Raw genomic sequence first — 25,008 nt, 5'->3', positions numbered from 1 at the left:
CTGAGTCATGTACAGAATTGTTGAATGGCTATATCCTACTCCTCAGACTAATATAATGCCATATGTTAATGCCAGTGTTAATGCACTGGAAAATAATTATTAATTAACTTAAAAATGTCTTAACAACAACAAAAGGCAGAGTGAGTTAAAGCAGGAGCAGAGCAGGAGCTAATTGTTGTTGACAAAGATCACCTGGCTTCCCCGTGAAGCCTGGATCACAAGGGAAGGGTGTCAGCCCAGAGCCTGGCTGGCAGAGCAAAGGTGGTGGCTGCCCTGGGATGGGGAACAGTGGAAATGGAGAGTAGTGGATGGGCATGTGACTTACTGTGGAGGTTGAGGCAGTGAGTTTTGACAGTGGAGTAAAATGTGCACAGGGAAGCTGACTCCTGGGTTTGGGGCTTGCTCACAGAGGGCACGGTGGCACCGTGTGTTTGGGCAGGTGACACTGGAAAAATGGATTTGGGGCCCAGGGATCCAGGCACTAGGGTACTGTCTTGAGCGAGACCTATACGGCCTGTGCTTCATGGGGCTTCCAGTTCCCAAAACTCCACAGCGATGCCGATGCCTACACTGATGTCCTAGTGTCTGGACGTCACAGAGACAGCTAAGTTCAGACAGGCCTGTGTGTAACGCCTTAGCTGCAATCATGGAAGCTGAGTGGTCTTAGGCAAGTAAAGTAACGTCTTCTAGCCTCAGTCTCTATCAAATGGGGTTGATCAGGTTTACAGTGACTAGACTAGTGAAATCAGTACAAGTGGTACAACTTGTGCCTCTAACTTTTCTTGGTGGGCACAGACTCATACCTGGACCAGAGAGCTGGACCAAGGGACTCTAGTTCATGGCCCCCGCTCCCTCTGGATAAGGCTGTCTATGATGGGTAAGGCCGGTGAGGTCCTTTTTGACTCTGCTATACATCCACTGACCACCACCCCTCCCTCCAACTGACAGGGTATCCCTTTAGGAGAATGGCTAAGACCTCTAGTCAGTGGTGCACTGGCCAAGTGTCTGGGCCCATTGTGGTTCTCTGGTCACAGGCGTGAAAATGGACTGTAATTAATTTAAGAAGGAGGAGAGAGACTCGATTGGCTTTGTATAGGAGATCTCACAGAAAGAAGAGAGGGCTAGGAAAGGCAGGACGAGGCCTTCTGGGAAGGCAGAACGAGGTTGCTACTGAGGCTTCAGTGGCAGAGACTCTTCCACCATCTTCTCAGGATATCCTCCCTGGGGAAAATCTCAGCCCTTTTGCCCCTTGATCAAGATTTCAATTCCAGGAAGAGGAGCTAATCAGTCTGGCTCGGGTCATGTGCCCCAGGTGACCACGATTGGAGCATGGGTGTTCTGCAAATGGAACATGGCACCATCACTCAAAGAAGAGGGAATGGGTGAAATAAGTGGTCCCTCTTCCTCTGGGAATTATCTTCTTAGAAACTATAGAAGGAATGCCCTTTAGTGGGTGAAGAGATGGAGGGCACCAACTCTGAGATTCTCTCATCATTTGTATCTTACCACCATTTAAATTGCCGCACTATGGTTTGCCAGGCAATAATGGTCAGTTTAAAAACCTGGACCATTCTAAATGATAAATGGCCTTATTCTTGTTTTTGTTTTTGTTTTTTAAATCTGTACCTAAAATGCCAGTAGGGAAATAGTGATGAAGTAAAATGTTAAAACAAACAGAAAGATTCTGGTCATTTCCCTATCTATGAATGTCACATGTGAGAGCCATTAGTGGGGTCTGCCAGATATTTCTAGTTCATCTCATTCTTAATCTGAAGTTAAGAGTAGCCATACAAGTTCCTTTGGCCAACGACACGGGAGTAGAAGTCATATAGCACTCTCAGGCAGTTGTAAGAGACAGTGTGTGATTTGTCATTCTTTCACTCTGCCATAGAAATCAGCAACGCTCCAGGTAGGAGCTGCTCCTTCATCCTAGTCCTGGCCACAGCTAATGTGGAAGAGCTCGCAGACACCAGAAATAAACATGTAGTATGAACAAGGAATAAGCCTTTCCTATGTAATTTTGTATATGCGGGGGTTGTTTTTTGATGCAGCATAAACCCCTTTACTCTGACTGACCCATCAAGCATTCATACCCTTGTCCCATTGGGGTCCATCCTTTAGGTACTGGTAAAGGCAAAAAGAAAAGTCCTAAAACCTTGACACTCCCCATGCAGCACAACACAGTTGCATAAGTGGTTCTGCATTTAGAGCGCTTTGCATTGAGACCAAACTGAGTGCTTAAAACAAAAAACAGGATTCCTTACTACCCTTCCTGAGATAACCACAAAATTCTAAACATCCCCCAAAGTCTCCCTAACTGTCCTTGATTAGATGGAACCTCTGTCCTTGGGTTAAAAATGACCCTGTATCACAGGAAATAAGTGAGATACTCAATTTGCTATATTTGAAGAGGGCTTATTCAAAGGACTATTTATAACAGTCCTCCTTGGGGGATAGCGTAGTGCCCCAGGATTACACCAGCTGAGCGTCATTACCACCCCTAGGCCTGAAGGGGGGAGCAGGAGTGGCTGGCAGTGCCCAGAGAAAGAGGGCCACCTTAGAGGAGCTGCGATCATCAGTTTTAGATGCCAGCTGAGGTCCTCAGCACACAAACAGGTGGAAACGAATACAGAGAGGTGCTGAGGGACAAACGAATGGTGTCCACCACACTAGCACTGTCACCACGGCAACCAGTTCCACAACAAGTATGTGCTCGGATTTCCAGCCTGTTTGGATTCAAGAAAGGGGACAGCTTTGAAGTCATCTTTAGCTTTGCTCCTGACCTTCTGGGTCCCATAGGGAGCTCTGTTCTGGACCAGGTACTCACCAGAAAATAGAAAGCCACTGAGAAGATCCCCCTTTCTGTGTCCTCAAGTCTTGTGGCATTAGCTCATCGGAAATTATCGAACTCATCACCAAGAGGACCACTCTCATCTGAACTAGTAACACAAACCCAGGACACATCCAGAAACCCACATTCTTTAATGAAACAATTCTTTCTAGACAGACATGTTAGCCCCTCTCCACTTTCTCTTGGAAACTAACATTTCATGAAATGTAAAATTACACAAAATAAGAAGTACAATATATTTGTTGATAGCACTCGAAACAGTTTTTCTTTTTTAAAAAGAAACCTTTTAGGCATTGGGGATTATTTTTCAGAAGTTCGGTCTACCAAGGAAACTTGAAAAACAAGGGAGCTGAAGCCAAGGGAACATTTGTTCGCAAACTGAACAACAGCACCACGAATTATTTGAGACTCATCCCAATGTACCATATCGACAGCAAATCCCAGCATGAATTCGCTAGTTAATAGGGATTGAAACAGGCGGAGCTAAACAGGTTTAAGTTACTTCCAGACCCTCACCCTGCCCTGGGATTCAGGCTCTAGCTTCTGACAGACCAAATCACATGAGAATGGGACCAGGCCGATGACCCAGACTCCAAACATTTCATCAGGTCATCAAGGTAATTCTGTGACCCTAACTGGTCTTGGAGCTCTGTGACACCTCCAAAGCCCAGCAGCCAATGAACGGACAGAGCAGGCTAGAGCGAGGTCTCCCCTGGGAGGAGCTTCGGCAGGGGGCCTGGGTCTTCCCTCCGAGTGGACCATCTCTTCTGAAGCCAGAGCATCGATCCCCCCCTCGAGTGAGCTTCCAGGGGAGCGGTCTGGCCAGACCCAGCTGAATCAGGGCTTGTCTTGTCTGGAGTGCGTCACTCACACCAGGCCTAAATACAGGTTTTCAAAGGCGTCCCATTGTTTCAAGTTGGCCAAGTTGTGTGTTTTTGAGAATAATCATACAAAAGAGATAAAAAATAAGTACCATTGTTTCATGAGGGTGGCCAGTGTTGAGGCAGAGCCAACTCTGTTTCTGACTCTCTCCCACATTTCCATGGAATTTGTTGATTTTATTCAAGTTTTTAAAAGGTCGAAACTACAGAATTTTCGTCTCATAGCCACCTCACGTATTCTGGTTTCACTTTCAACATTGACAGATATGATTAAACAAAGTAAAACCTGAGAAAATACAAAAATCTAAGAGATGGGATTCACCTTAGCAGGCCGGGTGAACCACAGACAAGGTGCTCCAGTAGCTGAGTCTAAAGGCCCCTGGGGCAGGGACTGGGATGTGTCACGATATGAGAATGCAAGCCAAATCTCCATCCAGGGCCAAGAGAGGATTGGCAAAGGAGACATGTAAAATGCAGGGCTGGTCCAGGAGGGCCTGCTCAATAAAGCTACGGTCAGTGGGTTGGCATCTGTCACACTGGATTGATTAAGGCTCTGACAGCTGATCCTTTACATACGTACATATATACAGACATATATTATTATTAACAATAATACTTTGAATTTTTTTTGTTTTAAGGAAAAAAATATTTCCATGCATTTCTTCTACCTTTCTTTGTATTATCCTTTGTTTTACTCCCAGCAATCATTTTAATTAGACATAGTCCTTTGAGGGCATATTCTGATCTTTAAAAAATATAACTTTTAAGCTTTTACAAATACTTTGTTTAAAATGATGTAGCTTTATCCCAAAGGAATTCTGGTGCTTGGGAGCTATCTTGGGTCTCACGGAAAACACTCTCGTGTGCTGTCCTGTACTCAATACCAACCAAACAGGACTTACAGTTATGTAAACATTATTTAAAAATTATTCCAACATAAATACTCTTTTAAAGCTAACATACCACAGCTTTTAGCTTATAATGCCCATAGATGCCTTAATGAAATGCCATTCAAAACTACCTCACTGTTTAAAGTACACCTGGAGATTCTAAAATTATGTAAACAACATCCTCTACACTTCTCTAGAACAAGTGCCAAGTGTGGTAAATTCTGATTGCAAGTTGGTGATTGAATACTAATTAGCCTGAACGAAGTTACCAATGCACTCTTTGACCTGATTGGTGACAGGAAGTTAGTCACAGGTTGACTTATCCCACAGATGATGATTCTTACATGACGTATAATTAACCAGTTTTCAACAATGTTCACCCTGTGAGGGACCCGAACTGGTCCTTCATAGGCTGTCTTTGCACATCTTGCAAATGCAGTTTGAATCAGTTGTCTAGAAGTCAAGGTCAACCACAGCAAGTGCCTCTAAACCTGGAGGACAACATGGTTTCCTAAGCCCATGGAATCCCACGCATAGGTGGAGTCTTCTAAAGTCAGCCAGGAAAGGAGTATGAGGAGGAGCCAGGATGTTTTCTTCTCGGCAAACTGGGGACTCTCATGAGCAAATGTGTTGCTGGAATTCATAGTGGATGTCTCCGCCTCCTAATGCAATGAGGTATGGGGGAAGCCCAGCATGGCAAGGAGAGCCAATGACACAGAGAGAGGGCTTGATGTCTACTAGCCTGGTGATAATGATGATGCTGAGGCTCCAGCTCTCTCTCTGTGCACTGCTTCCTGCGAGTCCTTTTTCAGTTCTGACATCCATATTCTCAGGTTTCCTGATTGACATGTCCCTGGCACACAGAAAGCAAAAGTCTCCAGCCACAGCTGTGAGTAACAAATCAGCCATGGCCAAGCTTCTATCCTCACCGCTCAATGTAGACAGAAGACAGCCCAAGTCTCTGGGACACCATCACGTTGCCTGGCACCTACAGAAGCACATCCCGAAATAGAGGAATGACCAACCCAAGGACTGGCCTTTTGCCCCATAGGAGCAAGGGACAAGGAGAATGAGGATGACCAGGCATAGCATTAGTGGTTAAGTGACTTCAAAACTTTAATCTTCTTTAAAAGTCCGTGACTGATAACATTGTAGCCAGAATCAAAGAAACATCTTTGCACCTCCGGGGTGGCCAAACTTCACACCAGATACGTTCCTTCAAGACTAGATTTTGAGTTTGTGTTTGAGAAAAATACTCTACACTGGTTTAGGCAGATTCACAAGGTGCTATTGTCATAAACAAACAAACAAACAAACATTCTCAGTTCCAGTCTTTCACGAACATCGATGTTACTTCTTCATGTGCAGGGCATCCTGGAACTTGGTGCTGGTGTATCGGGCGTGAAAGCCTTTCTTGTTGATGGTGTCATCCGTGTGGAATTGAATCATTAGAGAATCTCCTGCAGAGTAGATCTCTTCCAGTGGCTGAGGAGAGGGCAAAAGAAAACCAGGGGGACATTAGGTCAGTTGGCTGTGGTTGGAGTTTCAAATACAGAGGATGAGACAAAAGTTACATGAGAACGCAAGCAGGAAGCAAGCCGGCGTGGCCATGAGGCGTCCCTGGCACCAGAGACCGAAGAGCATCAACGCAAACTCCTTTTCACAGGAAAACATTGCCAGTTCTGCTCCAGAGAGCTCCCCGGCCCTACTTTTTCAGAGACAATTCTAGACACACAGCTCATATAGAATCTTTTGGTTATGCAGGTGGACTAGCACTGCTCTGAGCACTTTCAGATCTTACCTCATTCAAGCTTTATAAGGTGGATGCTATCTCCATTTTATACTTAAGGAAACTGACACTCAAGTTGACACAATTAGGCAGGTCCTTCTGGCTGTAAAGTCTGTGTCACCCATTACCTAGCTCCAGGGTCACCCTCGGGATATATCTCCCAGTGGACCAAACACCAAAGCCCATGCTTTCGGCCTATGTCCTGTCCAGGGGCAAAACATGGTGCAGAGTCTCTATGTTTATCACAAAGTTTTTGCCAAGGGGTTAATGAAGGGGAGCCAGGTTCTGAGGCTGCTGTCTTCCAGGGCTCAGGGGGACCTAACCAGGCTTCCCACACACCCCACTGCTCTGGACTTTCCAAGGTTTTCCTCTGCACATGGGCCCCGCCGTCCAAAAGATTTTATCAAAGGCGTGGTATTAGTTATGTCACACTTTGTCATCCTTTCTTCTTCGGGAGAGTGAGTAAAGATGATGGGAAATCATTCAGAGACCTATATAAATGCATTTTGAGGTTCTGATCATCACGAGGAGCACTAGTGACTGCAAAATGAGCTATGTGAATTCATCCAACAGCAAAGAAGCTTGTGCCATCAGTCCCAGAGGCAGAAACAGGAGAGGACAGGGGCCCAGTGGGAGCAATGCCCAGCATGGTGCAGCCAGACAGTGTGACCAGGAGCCTGGACTGGCTGGTCCACACACTTGCACTGGGTGCCAGCTGTGTGCCAGGTCCTAGGTCAGGTGTTGTGGAGATAGTGAACAAAACAGGCCTGTCCTATCCGGGGTAGGTGACTGAGGACAGAGGAGACAATGAGAAAAAAGGACAAAAACCTGGAGCATAACTCTGTGTTCACAGTAAGCTTTGTAATTTCTGTAAGTAACTGGAGTTGCCTGGGGAGAGAACTGTGAATATATGGGATAGACAAAAGCATGATTTAAAACAATTTTTCAAGCCTCAAACCAAATAAAGGTGACCTTGGAGGTGGCGGGCAGGGAGCCCTTTGCAAAAATAGGAAAATCCTCAGGGAAAGCCTCTTACACAGCCCACATCAGTAGGGAGCCCTCCGGATCTGGTCCCAGGCCACCTCCCCACCTCCTCAGCAGAGCTCCAGCAGCTGGGGACGCCCCCGGCCGCTGCGAACCAGTGGCGGGGGCAGCTGGACTGCACACCTGCCCAGGTGTGTCACGCTCTGCAGCTCACGCTTCGCCCCGCGGCCCCCGCGCCCCCCTCACCCCGGAGCCGCAGAAGCGGCCGAGCCTGGGCGCTGTGCTGTCGTAGCCGTCGTACGCCTCCATGTAGTCATAGCCGCAGTCCGCCTCCTCCTCCACCTCGAAGATGCGGAATATCAGCTCCACGCCGTAGCCGTCCTCCGCCACGATCACCCAGGCACAGCGGGCCTGGCTCGGGTAGTTGTTGTCGCCAAACTGGGCGTGCGAGTACAGCTCTTTGGTCTGCACCTCGGCCTTCAGCCGGCCCCCGCACTCTGGAGCGGAGAGAGCGCCGCCGTGTCCCGGGCCGCGCAGACCCGTGCGCCGCCCCCGCCCCCCAGCCCCGGCGCCCGCCCCGGCCCCGGCCCCCGCCCCCAGCCCGGCCCCCAGCCCCGGCCCCCAGCCCCGGCCTCCCGCCTGCACGCGCTCCTGCCGGCCAGCTTCCGCCGCGAGCCCCGCGCGCCCGCAGGAGAGTCTGGCAGGTTGCATCATCCCATTTTACAGAGGAGTCAACAGAGGCCGGTAGGTCTGAGTTTCAGGGCTTGCCAGCCAAGGTTCTGTGTTCCTGGATTGGGTCGCGCAAGGCCTCTGGGGGGTACCTGAGCAGGCTAGGGGGGAAGCTGGCGGGCTGGATCTTTGCCACTTAATTCCCTGGAAGCGCTGGAAGCACCAGAGACGGGCTCGCGCGAGCCCTTCGCACTCACTGTAATTTGGGACTGTTGCCAGCAGAGGGCACCAAAAGCCCATCAGAGCTGCGGGTAGACTCGCAAACCTCGAAACCAGGTTACAGACCCGCTCGCTCCTACCTCTGACAATGTTGACTTTGAGGCTCCTGGGGGTGTCGCAAGTGAGCCGAGCCTCATACTTGGGGCTTGGATACTGGAGCGCTGACTTCTGAGTTTGGGACTAAGACTGTAATTCCGGTTGGCCTGAGTCCCACACTATCTTGTCTAGGCCACTAGAGACCACATTATAGAAATAGATAAAGGAGAGTGATCAGAGATAAGAAAGTGCCAAAAATCCCGAGGGATTTCCACCACTGCCTGTCCTCAGTGTGCTCCACGCCCCTCAGGGGCTGAGCTCCCCAGGCTGTGGCTTCTGTGTTGTCCACTAACACTCTCAGGCCCAGCTGGCCCCAGTCCTGCCCCACTGCCAGCTTTTTACCCCCATGTGCTCTTGCTTAGAATTTCTTCCGGGTCTGAGCTGTCTTTGGGGAATTTCAAGTCCCTGAGACTTGACGTGGGTGGTAATGAAATGGGTACAGGGCAGGGCAGGATGCTTTCTATTCACCTTGCCAGATCCCCTCTCCATTCTTCCCCACCTGCTTTGGGGCCCCGGGAGGCTGACCTCTAGCTGCACATGGGCAAGACTCCTGGCCCCCTGCCTTCTGGGTTGGGTTCAGCCATGGGAAACACCAGCAGATCCAAGAGGGAGGAGACCAGTTGGGGTAGTTAGTTCCAAGCTCCCTCCCTGCCTGGTCACCGCAGGTTGTGTTGCTGGTCGCAGCTCTAATGGTGGGCAGGAGGCCTCCTCGCTCTGGCATCCAGGCCTGAGGGTAGCACTTGCTGCAGTTCCTAGTCCAGGCCTGCCCCGTATGGTGTCCCCACACCCTGTCTGCTCCTTTGTAAACTGTCACTTTTGAAATTCTCCTCAAATAAAGACTCTATCTGAGTGTACCTTCATTTCCTGCTGGGACCCTGACCAACTTTGTCTGTAGCGACAAGAGGGAGAGTCACTGGTCAATGGCTTGTAACCTTCCTTAGGGGAAGCTAGAACTTCTCCAGGAGCTTGAGAGGATCCTGCAGGCACTGAGGTGTCTTCTAGGTTTGGGAGCTAAACCACCTAAGGGTGCTGGATGCCATTCTGTTTTATGTGATTCCTATTTTTTGGCTCTGAACATAAACCGGGTGGGGTAGGGGGTCTGTTAAAGGGATCAGAAAAGCTCACAGGCTCCCATGATCATGATCTCAGACTCCGAGTGGGCCGCGGAAAGCCACTGCTTTGCCAAAGGGCCACAACCTAACACCATGATCAGAGAGGCAGAGTTGCTTCCGTGAGTAATATTTTAATGGCTAAAGAGCAGGGCCAATTTTCTTACTGATATTCTCCTATTAACAAAGTGGTGTGTTAGTTATAAGCCTATACATTTTCCTCCAAAGGACCAAATAAAGCTATTTACATTTTAAGTGGAGGAAAAATAACAGGTCATAGGAACATTGTCCATTTTCCAAACTGGCCCATAGGGGGCGACAAGGGCTGCTCAACACTCCTCAGCTCCCAGACTTACAGATTTCACTGACCAGCCAGATGACAAATAAGTTTGGGAAAGAGGATGGGAGGGAGGGCGGGCAGGAGGAAAGAAACGTGGTACCCACAAAAGGGGCCGCCCACTTTAAATGCTGTCGATTAAAATGTTGACATTAAAAGAAAACAACCGTTCCCCCTATGGTTGCTCACGTTTCATTTGTAAAGAGATGTCTGATCGCACACCTCCCACCCCCCAGTGTCAGCAGGACAGGCAGTTCTTTTCCTGCCTCCACGCCCGTCTATCTCTAGCCCACGTGGGCGTCAGCGGGCTGCTGGGCATCCCCGCTCCGTACCTGTGCTGTGCACCGCCTGGAAGCCTTTCCTCTGTACAGAGGCATCTGAATAAAACCTGAGAAACAGGCTGCTGCCTGAAGCCACCACGGGGTCTGGTTTCTTGCTGCCACAGAAACGGCCAAGGATGGGGGCCAGGCTGTCGGGCCCGTCGTACAGCTCCAGGTGGTCGTAGGCACATTCTTGGTGCTGCTCGATCTCAAACTCATTAAATGTCTGGAGAGTGAAGAGCAGAAAGTGAGGCAGGGGCTTGGTGCTCAGCCAGGGTGAGGGCCGCCTCTCTGGGGGCTGGGAGAGGACGGGGTGTGTGGGACACTCTCCTTTGGTCCCCAAACAGCCCTCCAAGGTAGTGACATGAGCAACTGCTGCCAAGAGCACTTCACAGGTTAGTGAGATGGCCGGCTTCCGAGAGCACAGATGCTTGTTGTCATCCTTGCTCCTTCTGTCACATCACAAAGCTCCTTCTCACTTAATGATGACAGCAGCAGTGGCCAAGTACTCACCCTGGGCCAGGAGCTGTTTTGTGCGCTTTACCAATATAACCTCATATACTCCTCCCACCTCTGTGCTATGTCTACCACTATAATCTTTACAGATGAGGAAAATGAGGCACAGAGCAGTCAGGTGACTTGACCAAGGTTCGCCCACTGGTAAAGCTGGGCCATGATCAAGATGTCTGGCTGCAGAGCCCCTGCCCTCAACCTCTGCGCTATCCCATGCCGTCCCTGAGTACAAATGATAGGATGAGGCTGTGTGAAGCGCATGCTGCTCCTCGTCTACATCCTCATAGTGGCTGACATTTGAAGAGTGTTTTTTCCATGCAGGGTCCTGTGCCAAATGTTCATGGACATTCTCTCACTTAATTCTGATGATGCTGTGAGAGAAGAGCTAGTATGATGCCCAATGTGCAGAAGGGGAAACTGAGTCTTAGGGAAATGTCTTGCCCAAGCTGAATCCTCCAAGCTAGAGGAGGCTGGAGCTGGCTTGATCCCCAGCCAACCTGACTCCAGCCCACACTCCTAACCATCATCAGGAGATACTGCCCACCTCCTCCCTGCCCCCTGAAGACTATACCCCAAAGCTGGCCAGGGGAGCCCCTCAATTCCAGGCCATGCACCCCCAAGTTTCACGATCCCAAATGTAGGGCTTCTTAGGGACAGGGCAGCTGGGTGATGAATGGCCTGCCCACAGTTGCCAGGGAGATGGGACAAGGTGAGAAGGGACAGTGTTAAATGAAGGCTTGGACCAAATGACAGTGCAGGAAGAGAGGACATGACTGGAGAGCGAGGGGAGGCTAAATTCAAAAGAGCGTTCCTGGAGAGACAGGGCAAGGATCGAGGTGGAGAGGGGTCATTGGCAGTGCGGGCTTCCACAGGAATGACAAGTAGTAGAAACGGGCAAAGCTCTTCATACCTTATAGAAGGGGAGCTGGGTTTGGGGGCGGTATAGAGGTAGTGGGCAAGAGCCAGAGAGGAGACACCAGCAGCCTTAGGGTGGGTGATGCACCGGGAGGGACACCCATAGGACATCCTGTTGCTGTATTCCCCATACAGTATTTCCAAGAATACAGCTTCTTGGGAAGTGTTCAACTCACATTTTTCTGGTAGCAAAAAGATAAAGCATGATCAAGACGTCCACTATGCGCGTCCCAAGGAAGTTTTTTTAAAAACTAGCACGCACATATATGAACAGCCTCAAATTTATATGAGATCTGGTCTAACTCTGGCCACTGTGACCAGTTGCTTTAGTTCCTTGGCACTGTAAAGAAGGGGAAAATCTCAGGCAACTACTAAAATCTTGAGGCCCTGGGACAGAAGAGGGGCTTCCAGTTGTGCAGGCTGCGGGTTCCCACCCCCCGGGGCCGCCATTCCCCGGAGGGCCCCGGAGATGTATGCTGGCATTGCGGACCTTCTCCAGCAGAGGACAGGGCTGGGGGGTGGGGTGCAGGGAGTGCCTTTCCCTAACACCCTCTAGCTCACCCTCACCCAGATTCAGGGCTGTTCTGACACCCAGGAAAGCCGCCACAGCGTTTCCCACATGGGCAGCCATGCATGTGAGGTGCCCCCTGTGAGCACCCTGTGGTCATGGGCTCTGCCTTCGCCACCCCTCGCTGCCCAGGGCCTGGCACACACACACCAGCACCTGCACTCTGTCCTGGGCACCCATTCACCCACCTGTCCTCATCACTCTCACCCGCCAGTAAAAGCCCTGGCAAGTCCCCAGGCCATCGTCTGCTTATCATCATGTTCTCCTTTGTTCTCTTACATTCTCCCTGCATTTTTGGCCTCTACTTCAGAGGAACATCCATATGCTTCCTGGAGAGCTTACAAATCTCCAGAGTTAGAACGACCCATTTAAAAAAACGTCTGTCTGGAGTATACCTTCTCCAGCTGGCAAAGAGGGTTTGTTTTACACTCTAGGATCTGGGAGCCTCTGGGGGCTGAGATACCAGACTTGTACCAGAGACTCAGTTCTCCTCTGAAATAACTGAGCACAGTGTGTACACCTACAATCATATGCCTGGGAGACTTGAACTTTTTAATTAAGAGAGAATTAGCATAAGCAATCTATTGTTAATTTTTAAAAGATGAATAATAAGAGTCCATTTGAGAAGTTTGGGCAAGGAAAAAGATACATATTTTTTCTGATGCATGTATATATACTATTGCATATGCAAAGGAAATTTCTGGTAGGATTTATCAAAAAAGTTCAGAAAGGTCATTTCTGAAGTGGGCATGGAAGATCTAGAAGGTTTGACTTCCACATTCCAGCCCTCTGTACTGGTTGTTTTTTCTTTTTTCTTTTAACCTTGAATATGTATTGTTTTGTCAAAAATTACAACTGTAAACAATTGAATGTCAAACAGCTCTATGGATCTGTGCAGTGAATGCCACCTCTTACCGGGACCACTGTGACAAATGCCTTTTAGAGAGCTTTTCTCACCACCACCCTGTGACGAGGGCTTTGTGTGTGTCCTCTGAATTCTGCACAGCGGCCCCACGACGGAGGCTTCATTAACATCCCCATTTTCCAGACAATGAAACTGAGTTCTGGAAATGTTGAATAACTTTCTCAAGGTTCAGAGCTGGGAAGTGACAAAGCAGAGACTCAAACCCATGTCTGTCTGAAACCAAAGTCCATGTTGTCCATGAACTAGGAAAAGGACTCACGAGTTTCACCCTGTGGCCCGCGGTTGAAGAAATGTTCCAGGTGCACTCCCTCCGACTGGGGTATTTGTCAGGCCAGTTGGGACTCGCCAGGGTCCCCTCTGCACTGCTGATCTTGTGTGCACAGCCGGCTGGCGGAGGAGGGGGGACACATGCAGAGAGAAGTCATTGGCTTGTGGGCAGCACCGGAGGCCCTCTGGGTGAGTCTCTCTCTTTCTCATATTTATTTGTCATGTGGTCATTATCAAATTTGGGGCAGTGGGGAGTCTGAGTCAAGTGTCTCCTGGCTAGAGATACACTGATTTATTTGGTTTTGCTGCCTTCCTGGTGGTGGCTCAGGGGCTCCTCATTCTCCCCATTGCTATTCACATCATGCTTATCATTGGAAAGATGGTAGTTAGTGGTTGAGACCACAGGCACTGGAGTCAAATGGACTCCGGTCCTGCTGCCTGCCATCCGTGCGACTATGGGCACTTATCTAAGCCTTGGTGTCTTTATTTGTAAAAGGGGTGCCAACTTCCTAGGGGGACATGTGGATTAAATGAGATAATACATGTAAAAGGTTTAGCAAGTGCCAATAAAGGTCTTCATCACTATGCCTTTCATCTCTATTTCTTTAAGAATTTCAATGCAGTTTCATTTGGAGGCTACAGATGTCGCCCTGGTTATGGTGCTATTCACAAAAAGGGGTCCCACGACTTGCTCAGTGTGTAGCATTTTGGTCGACAGGTAGAATGTGTGCTGGGCACTATGCTAAGCATTTTGAATGCATTCTCTCATCTGATCCTTCTCACTTTCCAAATGAAAAAATAACTAGAGAGGGTGAGTGACTCACTAGTAAGGGGCGGGGCCAGGACTTGAACTCAGGCCTGCCTTTGGTGTAAATGATTAGGAAACAGAGGGAGCTGAAGGTATACACTGCATCACCCCCACTCCCATTGCCAATGCTGCCTGTGGCTGCAGTTCAAGGGGAAGGGAGGCAGTTGAGAGCGGGTCAGGGGAAGCAGGAGAGGGTAGTGGCTGCTGCTGGGGTTCCTGCTCATTGCTGCCTCCACTCTGCAGCCACACAGAGGACAAATGCCAATAGGTTGCAGGGCCTCAGCATCTGGGACATTTGTTACCACAGCTCAGCCCTACACCCTGGGGGAGCCCATAGGAAGGCAGCCACTATTCAGCTGGGGTTAGACCTTAGTGGGGTTAAATCCCTCCCGGCCTCCCCCACACCATAGGAATCAAGGCTTGTTCAGGCCCAGGCCCACCCTGCAGGAGTCTGACAAAGACTTCCAAGTTCTTCCAACCTGCTTCCCAACCAACCCACAACCGCCTGTGTCTGTATCAAAGGGCTGGGCTTGGAGGGTGGTCTGCACCCTGCTTCTGAGGCTGTCTTACTCACCCTGTAACATTCCAGGTAGGCCTGATCAGACTCTGCGCACCCCAGTCAAATCTGCTAATTTTGCGATGTTTATCCCAGAGAGAGGGCATGGGGTCTTCACACCTTCCCTCCCCCTGAGTTCCTCTGCAGGGCCCTGTGCTGAGGTCAAGGCCTAGAGCCTGTGTGCTTGTCAGAGATGCTCAAGCTCCCTTCACAGGGCAAGGTGAGAACAGAGAGAGGCTCCTTCAGAATGACTGGACATTCAAAGGCACCTGGCCCTGAACTTCCAGTAGTAAATAGAGCAGGGAACAATCTTTTTCAAATTCTATTTTACTATTAGACCTGCATATGATAATATCATGACACAGATGGTTGATATTTATTGGTATGTCAAGTGTTTAATAGATAGATTGTCTGAAATACTTTCTAGGCATGCTTTAATTTACTTCTCATACACCTTTAAGAAGGGGGTATGTTTTGTCCCTTTTAAACAGAAGAAACAGAAGCTCAGAGGGGTTAAGTAACTTGCCCAAGGTCACACAGCTGGTAAGTAGCAGAGTCAGGATTTAAACCTCAGTAGTCTGATTCTGGAGCCTGGGGGTGTAACTGTGTTGCAGTAGTAATTCCAGGAGGATACCTGAGGGCCCCTACAAGCTGCCCAAATAAGGGAGCTGCCCTGTGGAAAACCTTTGGGCAGGAGGGCAGAAGGAGGGAAGGCATACCAGAAGGGCCCCTGGCTGTCACTGTTACACATGTGCACACTCTGGAGGCCAGGTTAGCCTGGCCTCCCAGCCGCAGTCTAGCCTCACCTTCCTTACAGTCGTGCCCATTGTCATGGAGCCGGTACCCAGTTCTGCACCGGCACAGATAGCTGCCAGATGTGTTGACGCACTCGTGCTGGCACCTGCCATTGTCCTCAGCGCACTCGTCCTTGTCTGGGGAGATCAACAAGCTGTCATGGGAAATGCCACCTACAGAATTCCCTCACACCTCAGAACACCACACAGAAGTAGCCTCCACCAGGAAGCCTCCCTGAGTGCCCTGATTTGGGGGGTCCCCTTCCTAGGGTGGATGGGGCGGCATCTGTTGGATGGCACCTGGTCCTGAGGTATACAGAATTCCCCATGCTCCTAAAACACTTTAGTAAGCATATATGTCCTTTACCCTTGCTTCCTGCCAAAACAAGATAGGCTTATGTTGTCCATAAAAGATAGGCTAATATTAATAATAATAGTAACCTTAATAAAAGTAACTGCCGGGGTGCTGGGATGACTCAGTTGCGTGTGTGCCTTCAGCTGGGGTCATGATCTCAGGGTCCTGGGATAGAGCCCTCCATCGGGTTCCCTTCTCAGTGAGGGTCTGCTTTTCCCTCTCCCTTCCCCTCCCCCTGCTCATGCTCTCTCTCTCTCAAATAAATAAATAAATAAAATCTTAAAAAAGAAAAGTAACCTCCATGTATTGAATATTTATGTGATAGGCACTTCCCAAAGCACTTTCTATATAGCATTTAAGTTTCTTTTCGTACCACCTTAAGAGCCAGGTGCCTATGCCCCCATTTTACAGGTAAGGAAACTGAGGCTGAGGACACTAACATGCCCAGGGTTACTCTGTGAGCAAGCAGCTTGTGTGACCCAGAGACCTGGGCTCCTCCTCCCTGACCCCAGGCCACCTCCTGCCTGTGAAGGAGGTAAGTGTGCTGGCCACAGGCCAGACCACCGGGCACCAGCCCTGCTCCACCACCCCTAGCCGTTGTGCCTTCGGGCAGACCATGACTTTTGTGCCTCAGGTGCCTCACCTGTAAAGTGGAGCCAGCACTGGTGTACTCACCTTATAGGGTTGTTGGGAGGAGGAAATGAATTAGTACAGGGAAAGCACTTAGAGCAGCATCCGCCCAGAGGAAGTGTTGGCTTGTATTTGTTATTATGTCTGAACTCAAGTCCTCACTATTGTCATAGTGATTGTGTTAGCTCAAGCCAGTGCAGCACACAGCTCCCCCCAAGCCAACTTCTTCCTGTAATAATAGAGGACCGCCTCCCTGCGGGGGCCTGAGAGGTCAGCCGGTGTCTCCCCACCCTCGCCACACCCTGTCCTAACACACTTTGTGTTTTCGTTTCCTGAGGACAACAAAGAATCGTTAAAGGATAAAGAGATGAAGCCCATCTGATACTTAAGCAAGGGAACCATGAGCTAGTGAGAGGCCGGGAAGGATTCTCCCAAAGCCTTTAGAGGGAGCACAGCCCTGCCCTCGCCTTGACTGCAGATTGCCGGCCTCCACGACTGGGAGAATACATTTCTGTTGTTTCAAAGTGAGGCCACTCACTTTGTGGCCGTGTGTTATGGCAGCCCTGCAAAAATATAGCCGCCAATAAAAAAAAAAAACAAACAAAACCCAGATCTAGGCATCACCTGCAAGGCGAAGGGAGGGGCAGGGGGCAGAGAGCAGTGGGCAGGTGCCCAGAGAGTCTGCACAGCCATGTCACCCACAGCCCTTGACCTCGCCTGCAAACTCACACACCTGAGAAGAAGTGGGCTCTGAAGCCGCGTTTGGAGACCGTGTTATCTGACTTGAACTCCACACGCATGTTGTTGCTCTGGGAGGTGATGACCTCGGGCATCTCAGAGCCGCAGAACTTGCCGTGCAGCCTGGCATCGGGTGACAGGCCACTGCGCACCTCCACGAAGTCGTACTTACAGACCTGCAAGGGAGGGCCATGGGGAGCCACCCGGTACTCCCAGGGCTCCACCCCAGACTCACTGCAGGGCCCCCTGCCTAGCAGCTGCACCCTGCCACAGGGCGGGCCAGACCGGCTCAGCCAGGTCCAGCGGGAGGGCCCTCTTAACTCTTACTGGGATCCCTCTGGTCCACAGTGTCAACGTGAAGCACTCGTGGCTAGCACTCTGGCTGGAGGGCTCTCCCTAGGCCTTGGCTGACTTGGTCACCCCATGACCACGGCCCCATGGAGGGGGCAGGCAATTCATACTATCCTGGCCCCCAGCTGTATCTCACCCCCTCCGTTCCCCTCAGCTGAACACTAACCCTCAGACTCCTACCCCAGGGGACATACTTGTCTCAACCACCTCCCACCCCCAAGACCTGCCTTCTCTGCTCTGGGATTTATCAGTGACAAGAGGATCAAAGCATTGTGTCTGCAGAGGGTAGGCAGCTAAAACCTCTACACCAAACACTCCCCAGGTTCTGCCCTGCAAAGATTCCATGACTGTGGGAAGCTGCCTCCTGCCTACTGAGCCCCTCGCTGGTTTGCAGCCCTGAGCCACATCCCAACACAATTAGAGTGCAGAAGCATACATCATTGCCTTCCAGTTCAAACACTTCAAACTGAAGGGAGATCCGGTACTGAGCAGGGGCCACCACCTGCCAGACGCAGTTTTTGTTTGTAGGATACTCCTTCGGCCACCCAGGGCTGGTGATGGTTCCATTCAGCTTGGTAATAAAACCGCCACAGGCCACTGTGCAGGAGAAACAGAAGCAAAATTCATTTGGTTTTAGTTCCACGCGACTGCGATTTCCCCCCAAGCAGCAATAAGCCTGCTGTTGTTTAATAAAAAAAAAAAAAAAAAAGTTTGATAATCTGAACTGATGAACCCAGCATCCTTCTAGTCTGCTTCAACTGAGGATTTGGAGGGAGGATAAGTCTTTACCACTTTTTAAGATGATAACATGCACTTATGCTTACCTGTCACTCGGTGGCATAGTTGGGGACTCCATATGACTTGGATCAAAGGAGACTTAGGAATGTTTACACCAAGCTATGCACCTTACCTGGCTTACATGAACAAGCAGATTCATGCAGGTGGGCAAGGAAAATCGAACACCAGCCCAGTAGTAATGGAATGAATGAATGAAATGAGCTATTAGTTGAGTCACATGGAAGTGCTCATACTTTTTCTTTGCTTTTAGTTTTTATCTGAATAATCATTTGAATTTTTCACGGCCACAAAAGAAAATTAACCATGGTTCCAGTTGAGGTGTCTGGGATGAAGTTCTTACAATCTGGGCAGCCCTCTCACATCTGTGACTTGTTGGAGTTGTTTTTCCTTCTAAGAGCCAGGGGCATCATCCACCACAGATCACATCACCTCACAGCCAGCCAACTGCCCCATTTCTTCCCCACTTCTCCTAAGATTGTCCCTTATCCCCTCTTATTCTAGCTTGGCAGGTCCAACACCAACCTTCACATGTCTTCTTATCGGCAGCCAGCTCGTAGCCCGGATCACATGCACACTTATAGCTGCCCAGAGTGTTCACACAGCGCTGCTCACACCCTCCATGATCCGGCCAGGAACACTCATCCACCTCTGTTGGAGAGGAAGGGGACTCCGGCTAAATCACCACATAGCTGCCTGGTCTCTTCCTTATCCCATTCCACATCCCAGGTTCCCTAGCAAATGTCCTCTAAGAACAAGAATGGTTCCTTGGTGACCCCATCCCAGGGAGGCTCTTGTCCATGTCTCAGACACTGGCAGCAACTATAACCAAGGGGGATGTCTTGAGAACATAAGTATAACTTGTTAGCTAGGAGCAAGGCTCCTCTGGAGGAGATCAGGCCTGGATGATTTTATTCTTTGAAGGGTTCAGTCAGGGTAAACAGTGTGATTTAAAAAAAAAAAAAAAACTCAGTTTCCACACCAATGACTTAATCAGTTTTAATGCCATGGAATTGAGGTTCTCCCCAAATAGGGAACTTCTCAGGGACATTAAGCAAAAGGTAAGAGCAAGGGGACACATTTCTAGATGAAGATGTAAAAGCATTTTCTAGAGATAGAACCACAATTTATGATTTCATAGTTTATAAATAATCTGAAGAGGTGTGCCCAGGGAGATCTTCAAGGCTACAGAAAACACTGAGCTCTTAGGTTAGCCAATAATCCCAGGAGGAACTGCAGGAAGAGGTCACGGTGAGACAGAGTTAGCAGAGGACGTGGATGGGATTCAGCACTGACAAGTGTCTAGTGATATGTTTGGGACAGTTAAATAACAGTAAGTATGATGCCAGCAGAGCTGTCCCGAGGAAGAACACGGGAGTCACTGGAGAATCTGCCAGAAATGTCAGCCCACGCATCACTGGAGAAAAGAAAAACCCAGGCAATGGGCATCTCCAAGATGATCAGAAATAAAAGGAAAGACTCATCATTTTCTGTTGCCAAGCTCTGGGGCATGTATCCCTGAGAGGGGGCGCTGTGACCTAACCAAGCCAGAGAGCCAAGCGACGGAACAACAAACACTGAGGCATCTTCAAAACCAAGACAAAACCCAAAACAGCTCAATCTAGGAGGAAGAAAGGGTGGGGGTGGTATTGGTTCATAACACTATGGGAAGTAGTAATGGAGCAAACACAGAGTTGACCACAAAATCTTTGAAGCCCGCATGACACATAAAATGAGAGAAATCAGGACATCTTACAGTTGGTAATGACATGGAAAGAACCCAGTCCTGCCTTCACACAGCAATCCTTTTAATAACATTTCTTATGGAGGCTTTGCAGACCCTGCTCAAAATCACCCAGAGATGGGACTCTCGCTGCGTTTCAAAAGTATTTCTTCTCCTTTGAAATTTGAATTGTCAAAATTCTGGCCCCTTGCAACTTTCAACCCACTGGTCCTGCGGAACAAGCAAACCCTTCGACTAGGGCCAGCTCCCTCTGCGCGGCCCCTTTTCCACTCAGACAGACCCATTTCCTTTCAGCCTTCCTTGTCTCCAGTGCACAACATACTCATCTATCTGCTTGCTCTTCACTGGGTAAAGAATGGTGTGTGAATAGCCCATCATTTCACATAGTGGGCAATAAACTTAGGTAATTATGAGTGATGTGCTGTTGGGGCTCAGCCAAAACTTAAATAGGTTGGCCTGTAGGGGGAGTGAGTGTAGGAGACATGCTCTAGGCAAGGGGTTGAAGCTGTCCATGGCCTCAAATAAACGTCTTTTTAAAGATTTTATTTATTAAGTATGCTAAAATAGTAACAACCTTGCAATTACTTATTGTTTTACGATAAACAAAGTACTTTCTTCAGCATTTGCTAGAAAGTATAAAAGGGGGGTAGTATATCCTTATTAATAATAAGGAGAAATGGAAAGAATCTAGGCTTCTAGAGTGAACCAGACGACCTCAGTTGGATCCATACTGGATCTCTCCCCAACAATTTGGGTCTTTTAGCCTTTCTGAGCCTCCCTCCTGCTTTAAGATGAGAATTGCACCTGCTTTTAGGGTTTTGGAGGTTGGAAATGATGCGTGTGAAGTCCCTAGCATATAGATATCCAGTACACAATAGTTCTCACTACAGACAACTGCAAGGTTGCTTTCAAAATCCCAGTGGGTTTTTGAAAAAAAAAAAAAAATTCCCAGGGGGTAGACAGTCACAATGATGAGGGCAGTGAAAAGGATAAGGTTACCTAGGTGTACCTGAATCAGGTGAGAGCTGAGTAGTACAGGTCTGAGGAGGGGAGAGGGACAAGGCTGAAATAGAAAGAAGGACAACAGTCAAAGTTGGACCAGTGAAGGAAGAAGAGAAAGGCAGGAAGGTGGCCCAGCAGAGTCAAGAAACTGGCAGGCAGATGCACGGGGAGGGCAGAAAAGAATGATGGAAAAAAGCCCATCGAAATAGGCCAAGATAAACACGGGACCAATTGGGAGATGGCAAAGGGGAGACTCTGATGCCAGAGATGACATGGCTATGGGAAGGACACGCATTTGTCCTAGACAAGAAAAGGAAGACCATAGATGAACAAGTCTCCAGGTGCCATCTTAGCCATGGGGTGGGAGAGAGGATGGTAGATTGGATTTGGGCCTAAAGCAAAGGGAATATAGTTCCTCCAGTGACTAGAAGGTAGGCTGTTTGTTTGGCTCAGGAAAGTGGGTAAAAGATATAGTTATTTTTCTTAAAATATTTTATTTATTCATGAGAGACACAGAGAGACAGAGGCAGAGACATAGGCAGAGGGAGAATCAAGTTCCATTCAGGAAGCCCAATGTGGGACTCAATCCCAGGACCCTGGGGATCACGTCCTGAGCCAAAGGCAGACACTCAACCGCTGAGCCACCCAGGCATCCCACAGATACAGAGTTATATCTGCATTTGCTCCAGCAAGAGCAGTGGGATGTTTGGCCATTTTCAACCTTACTCCAACTTGGATGGATGGTGTGGAACTGTAGCAGAGGCTCTACTCTCAGTGTAGCCTAGGCATCCTCGGAATCACCTCCGCACTGTGATGAAGTAGCATCTGCTCCAAGCCCACAGATTCATGCTTGCTCTGGGTTATGGTGGTCAAGGCCAAGCCTCCTAGAAAAATCTGGGAGAGTGTGAGGGGTAGGAGGAAAAGCTGAACGAGGCAGGGCTCAGGTTTGCACAGCGGTAGCTCTGTCTTCTTTGCCTTCTTCAAGTCGTATTAGTAAAAGAAGGAGTCATTCTGTGTTAGATAACGAGATGGCTCGGGTAAGATGCCAGCAATTGTTTCAGAGAGAGTTAAGGAATGAGAAGTCAGGGCATATCCCTGAGCTTTTGAAGAGGTACCTGAAGGAAGCCAGTCCCCCTCATCAGCACCCCACGGTGGTCCATTGGCACTGGGACAGAGGAGCATAGGGATCAAGGTGGGAATGATATTATGTGAGAAGTGTGGCCCTGCCAACCCTCAAATGCTGCCATCTCCTGAAGTAAGCAGAGATGAGCTCTGCCTGCTGCCAGGCCAGCGGGCTCTGAGAAGGACTGCCATCTGGCACCAGGAGAGGCATGCAGAGGCCAACTGGCACCCTGGTCAGTGACATGTGCCAGCTGGGCTCTGGGCAGAGCCTCCTACCAACTGGCACCAAGGCAAGAGTTTCTTTCACTTGGTCCAACTCTTCTGCATGGACTTAGTAGTTAATCTTCCGGTTTCTTTCACTGGAGAAGTCCTGACACACGCATTGGGCACTTGTGTGTTCCCAGGACATCCTACAGATGGCTTTTCTGGAAACAGGCTGGGCAGAGGAAGCTGGCTGTGTCCAGTCTCGAGAGCTGCACTGACCAATGTGGTCGCCATCATCTTGTTTGGCTATCAAACACTTGAAATGTAGCTACTTTGAATTCAGGTGTGCGGTGAATGTAAAAAGACACTGGATTTCCAAGATTTAGTATGAAAAAACCTCCACAAAATATGTCATTAATATTGTGTATCTTTTTTTTTAATATTGTGTATCTTAATGACAAATTAAAGTGATAGTACTGCATGTGATAGTAAATGATTGTAAAATTGATATATTGGATTAAATAAGATATATTCAAATCATTCCATCTGTTTCTTTTTGGGAAAGGGAATAAGGTGGCTGCTAGACCGTTTAAAATTACATATGTGGCTCACCTTTGTGACTTGTCTCCTATTTCTGTCCGACAGCACTGCTCTAGACTGTGGTCTCGCCTCATTCTTTCTCCTGGGAATCCCAAAAAGTAAGCAGAGAAAGCAGCAGGAAGCCCAACCCACAAATGAGGAACCTGAGCCTCATTTGCTCTTTCATCTATTCATTCCCTGCCCAGTAAATACTTACTGAGCCCAGCGCGGGCCAGGCACGGGGATACAGTGGAGAACAAAGCAGGTATGATCCAGTCCCCAAAAGGAAAATTGACCTGCCTGAGAGCAGACACCTGTGAGGGATGAAGGCAGGACAAAAATCCAAACCTTGGATGCTAAATCCAAGACCCCTTTCCCCGTATTTCCATGGTATCAGGAAGGGCAGAAAGGCGACACGTGTCAGAATCAAATCACAAACACTAATGAAAAATTCAAACCCCCTCTGTTGACTTGCCTGTGACTTCAGGCCTCTCTAGTGGGAAGAATGCACTGGGGACTCTGCAGAATCCAGTGTCAGAACTTCCGCCTCCTCATTTATAAAATGGGGGTCATACTAACGCCTACCACGGGCTTGTTCTGAAGATAAAGTGAGATTGCTCACGTGGTTTCTGGCACACTCCGTGGAGTCTTTTCTCTCCCCTCTAAGAGGTTCCCCGAGGTTTCCACCAGTCTTGGTTTCTCTTTTAGGATTCAGGGTCAAGCTCACTGACATAAAGGAGACATCAAGCCGGGCCTGTGCATTAAGTTAGTATAGGTGGGCCTCGGTTAACATCTTCATGGGCATCTAAAGAGATGTCTGCAAGCTGAGAACTGAAATGCCCTTGAAGTGTGAGACTGCGCACTGTGGTCCCCCACCCAGGCTGAGGGCCTCCGAGGTCCACACGTCCACGGCTGGGTCTCTGCCCATTTGCCTGCAGTTCTCTTCCACCACCTTGAGCTCTTGAGGACAATGGCTGTGCTTTCCCCAGTGTCCCCAGCCCCTAGCAATGCACCTCACACCATGGCCTGATGACTGCTGAATGGGTGCTAACTGTGGAAGAAGGAGAAGATGGTATCTTCCAAGCAGCAAACACAGATGGTTATGATGGGTACTCAGAGCAAGCCAGCTCAGTGCCTTACAAGCCAGTGTAGCATTGCAGGAGGCACTGCTTTCCCCTGCATTGACTGGCATCTCCAGTAGTGCTGCCATAAAAAACTCAGGAGGCCTGACTAGATTTGAATTTAAGATGAACACTTCTGGGGCTCCTGGGTGGCCCAGTCGGTTAAGTGTCTGACATTTGGTTTCGGCTCAGGTCATGATCTCAGGGTCATGGGATCAAGCCCCATGTTGGGCTCTGCACTCAGTGTGGAGTCTGCTTGAGATTTTCTCTCTCTGCCCCTCCCCCTGCTTGCTCACTCTCTCTCTCTCTCAAAATAAATAAATAAAAGCTTTAAAACAAGATGAACATTTATAATTTCCTAGCAAGGTATGCAATATTTGGGACATGCTTATACTAAAAGATTATCCTTCATCTTAAATTCAAATTTAACTGGGCATCCTTTTTTTTTTTTTTTTTTTTTTTTTTGTAAGTCTGGTAACCCTAATCTCCAGCTTTAGCTGGTCCTCTCAAAAACATGCATCACTGATTAGCAGCAGCACCAGGAATGAAGTGTGGGTGGGTCAGTACCAGTGGGTTACCAACTACCCAACACCTAATTTACAGAGCTGAGGGTGGAAGGCAGGGGAGGAGAAGGACAGAATTAGAATAAATCCTCATAATCATTGGTGACATGTGGTAAGCAAAATAAGGCCTCCTGAAGCCGTCCACGTTCTAGTCCCTGGAACCTGTAAATCTGTTACCTTACTTGGCAAAAAGGACTTTTGCAAATGCGATTAAATTAAGGATCTTGAAATAGGAGATTATCCTGGGTTATCT

At 48.9% G+C, this 25,008-nt stretch overlaps 1 protein-coding gene across 2 annotated transcripts in view; it reads right to left on the bottom strand.

Annotated features, from left to right (window-relative positions):
• Positions 1-2,963: 2,963 nt before the first annotated feature.
• TLL2 (tolloid like 2) overlaps positions 2,964-25,008 on the bottom strand; it is a 122,311-nt gene continuing 100,266 nt past the window's right edge. Inside the window, exons 14-21 of one of the 2 annotated variants that reach the window (XM_072805865.1) lie at positions 18,946-19,071; positions 18,062-18,222; positions 17,270-17,450; positions 15,564-15,689; positions 13,386-13,513; positions 10,218-10,431; positions 7,642-7,892; positions 2,964-6,107 (exon numbers count right to left, since the gene is read on the bottom strand). In XM_072805865.1, the coding sequence (XP_072661966.1) occupies positions 5,973-6,107; positions 7,642-7,892; positions 10,218-10,431; positions 13,386-13,513; positions 15,564-15,689; positions 17,270-17,450; positions 18,062-18,222; positions 18,946-19,071 (1,322 nt within the window). In that variant the 3' untranslated portion in view covers positions 2,964-5,972. The remainder of the gene's footprint in view (positions 6,108-7,641; positions 7,893-10,217; positions 10,432-13,385; positions 13,514-15,563; positions 15,690-17,269; positions 17,451-18,061; positions 18,223-18,945; positions 19,072-25,008) is intronic. The other variant, XM_072805866.1, reaches the window with a different exon arrangement.

The sequence above is a fragment of the Canis lupus genome, chromosome 29 (genome assembly GCF_048164855.1).
Source record: "Canis lupus baileyi chromosome 29, mCanLup2.hap1, whole genome shotgun sequence".
Classification (NCBI taxonomy): domain Eukaryota; kingdom Metazoa; phylum Chordata; class Mammalia; order Carnivora; family Canidae; genus Canis; species Canis lupus.
The sequence above is the reverse complement of the archived record's forward strand: the minus strand, read 5'-3'. Positions and strand labels throughout refer to the sequence as shown.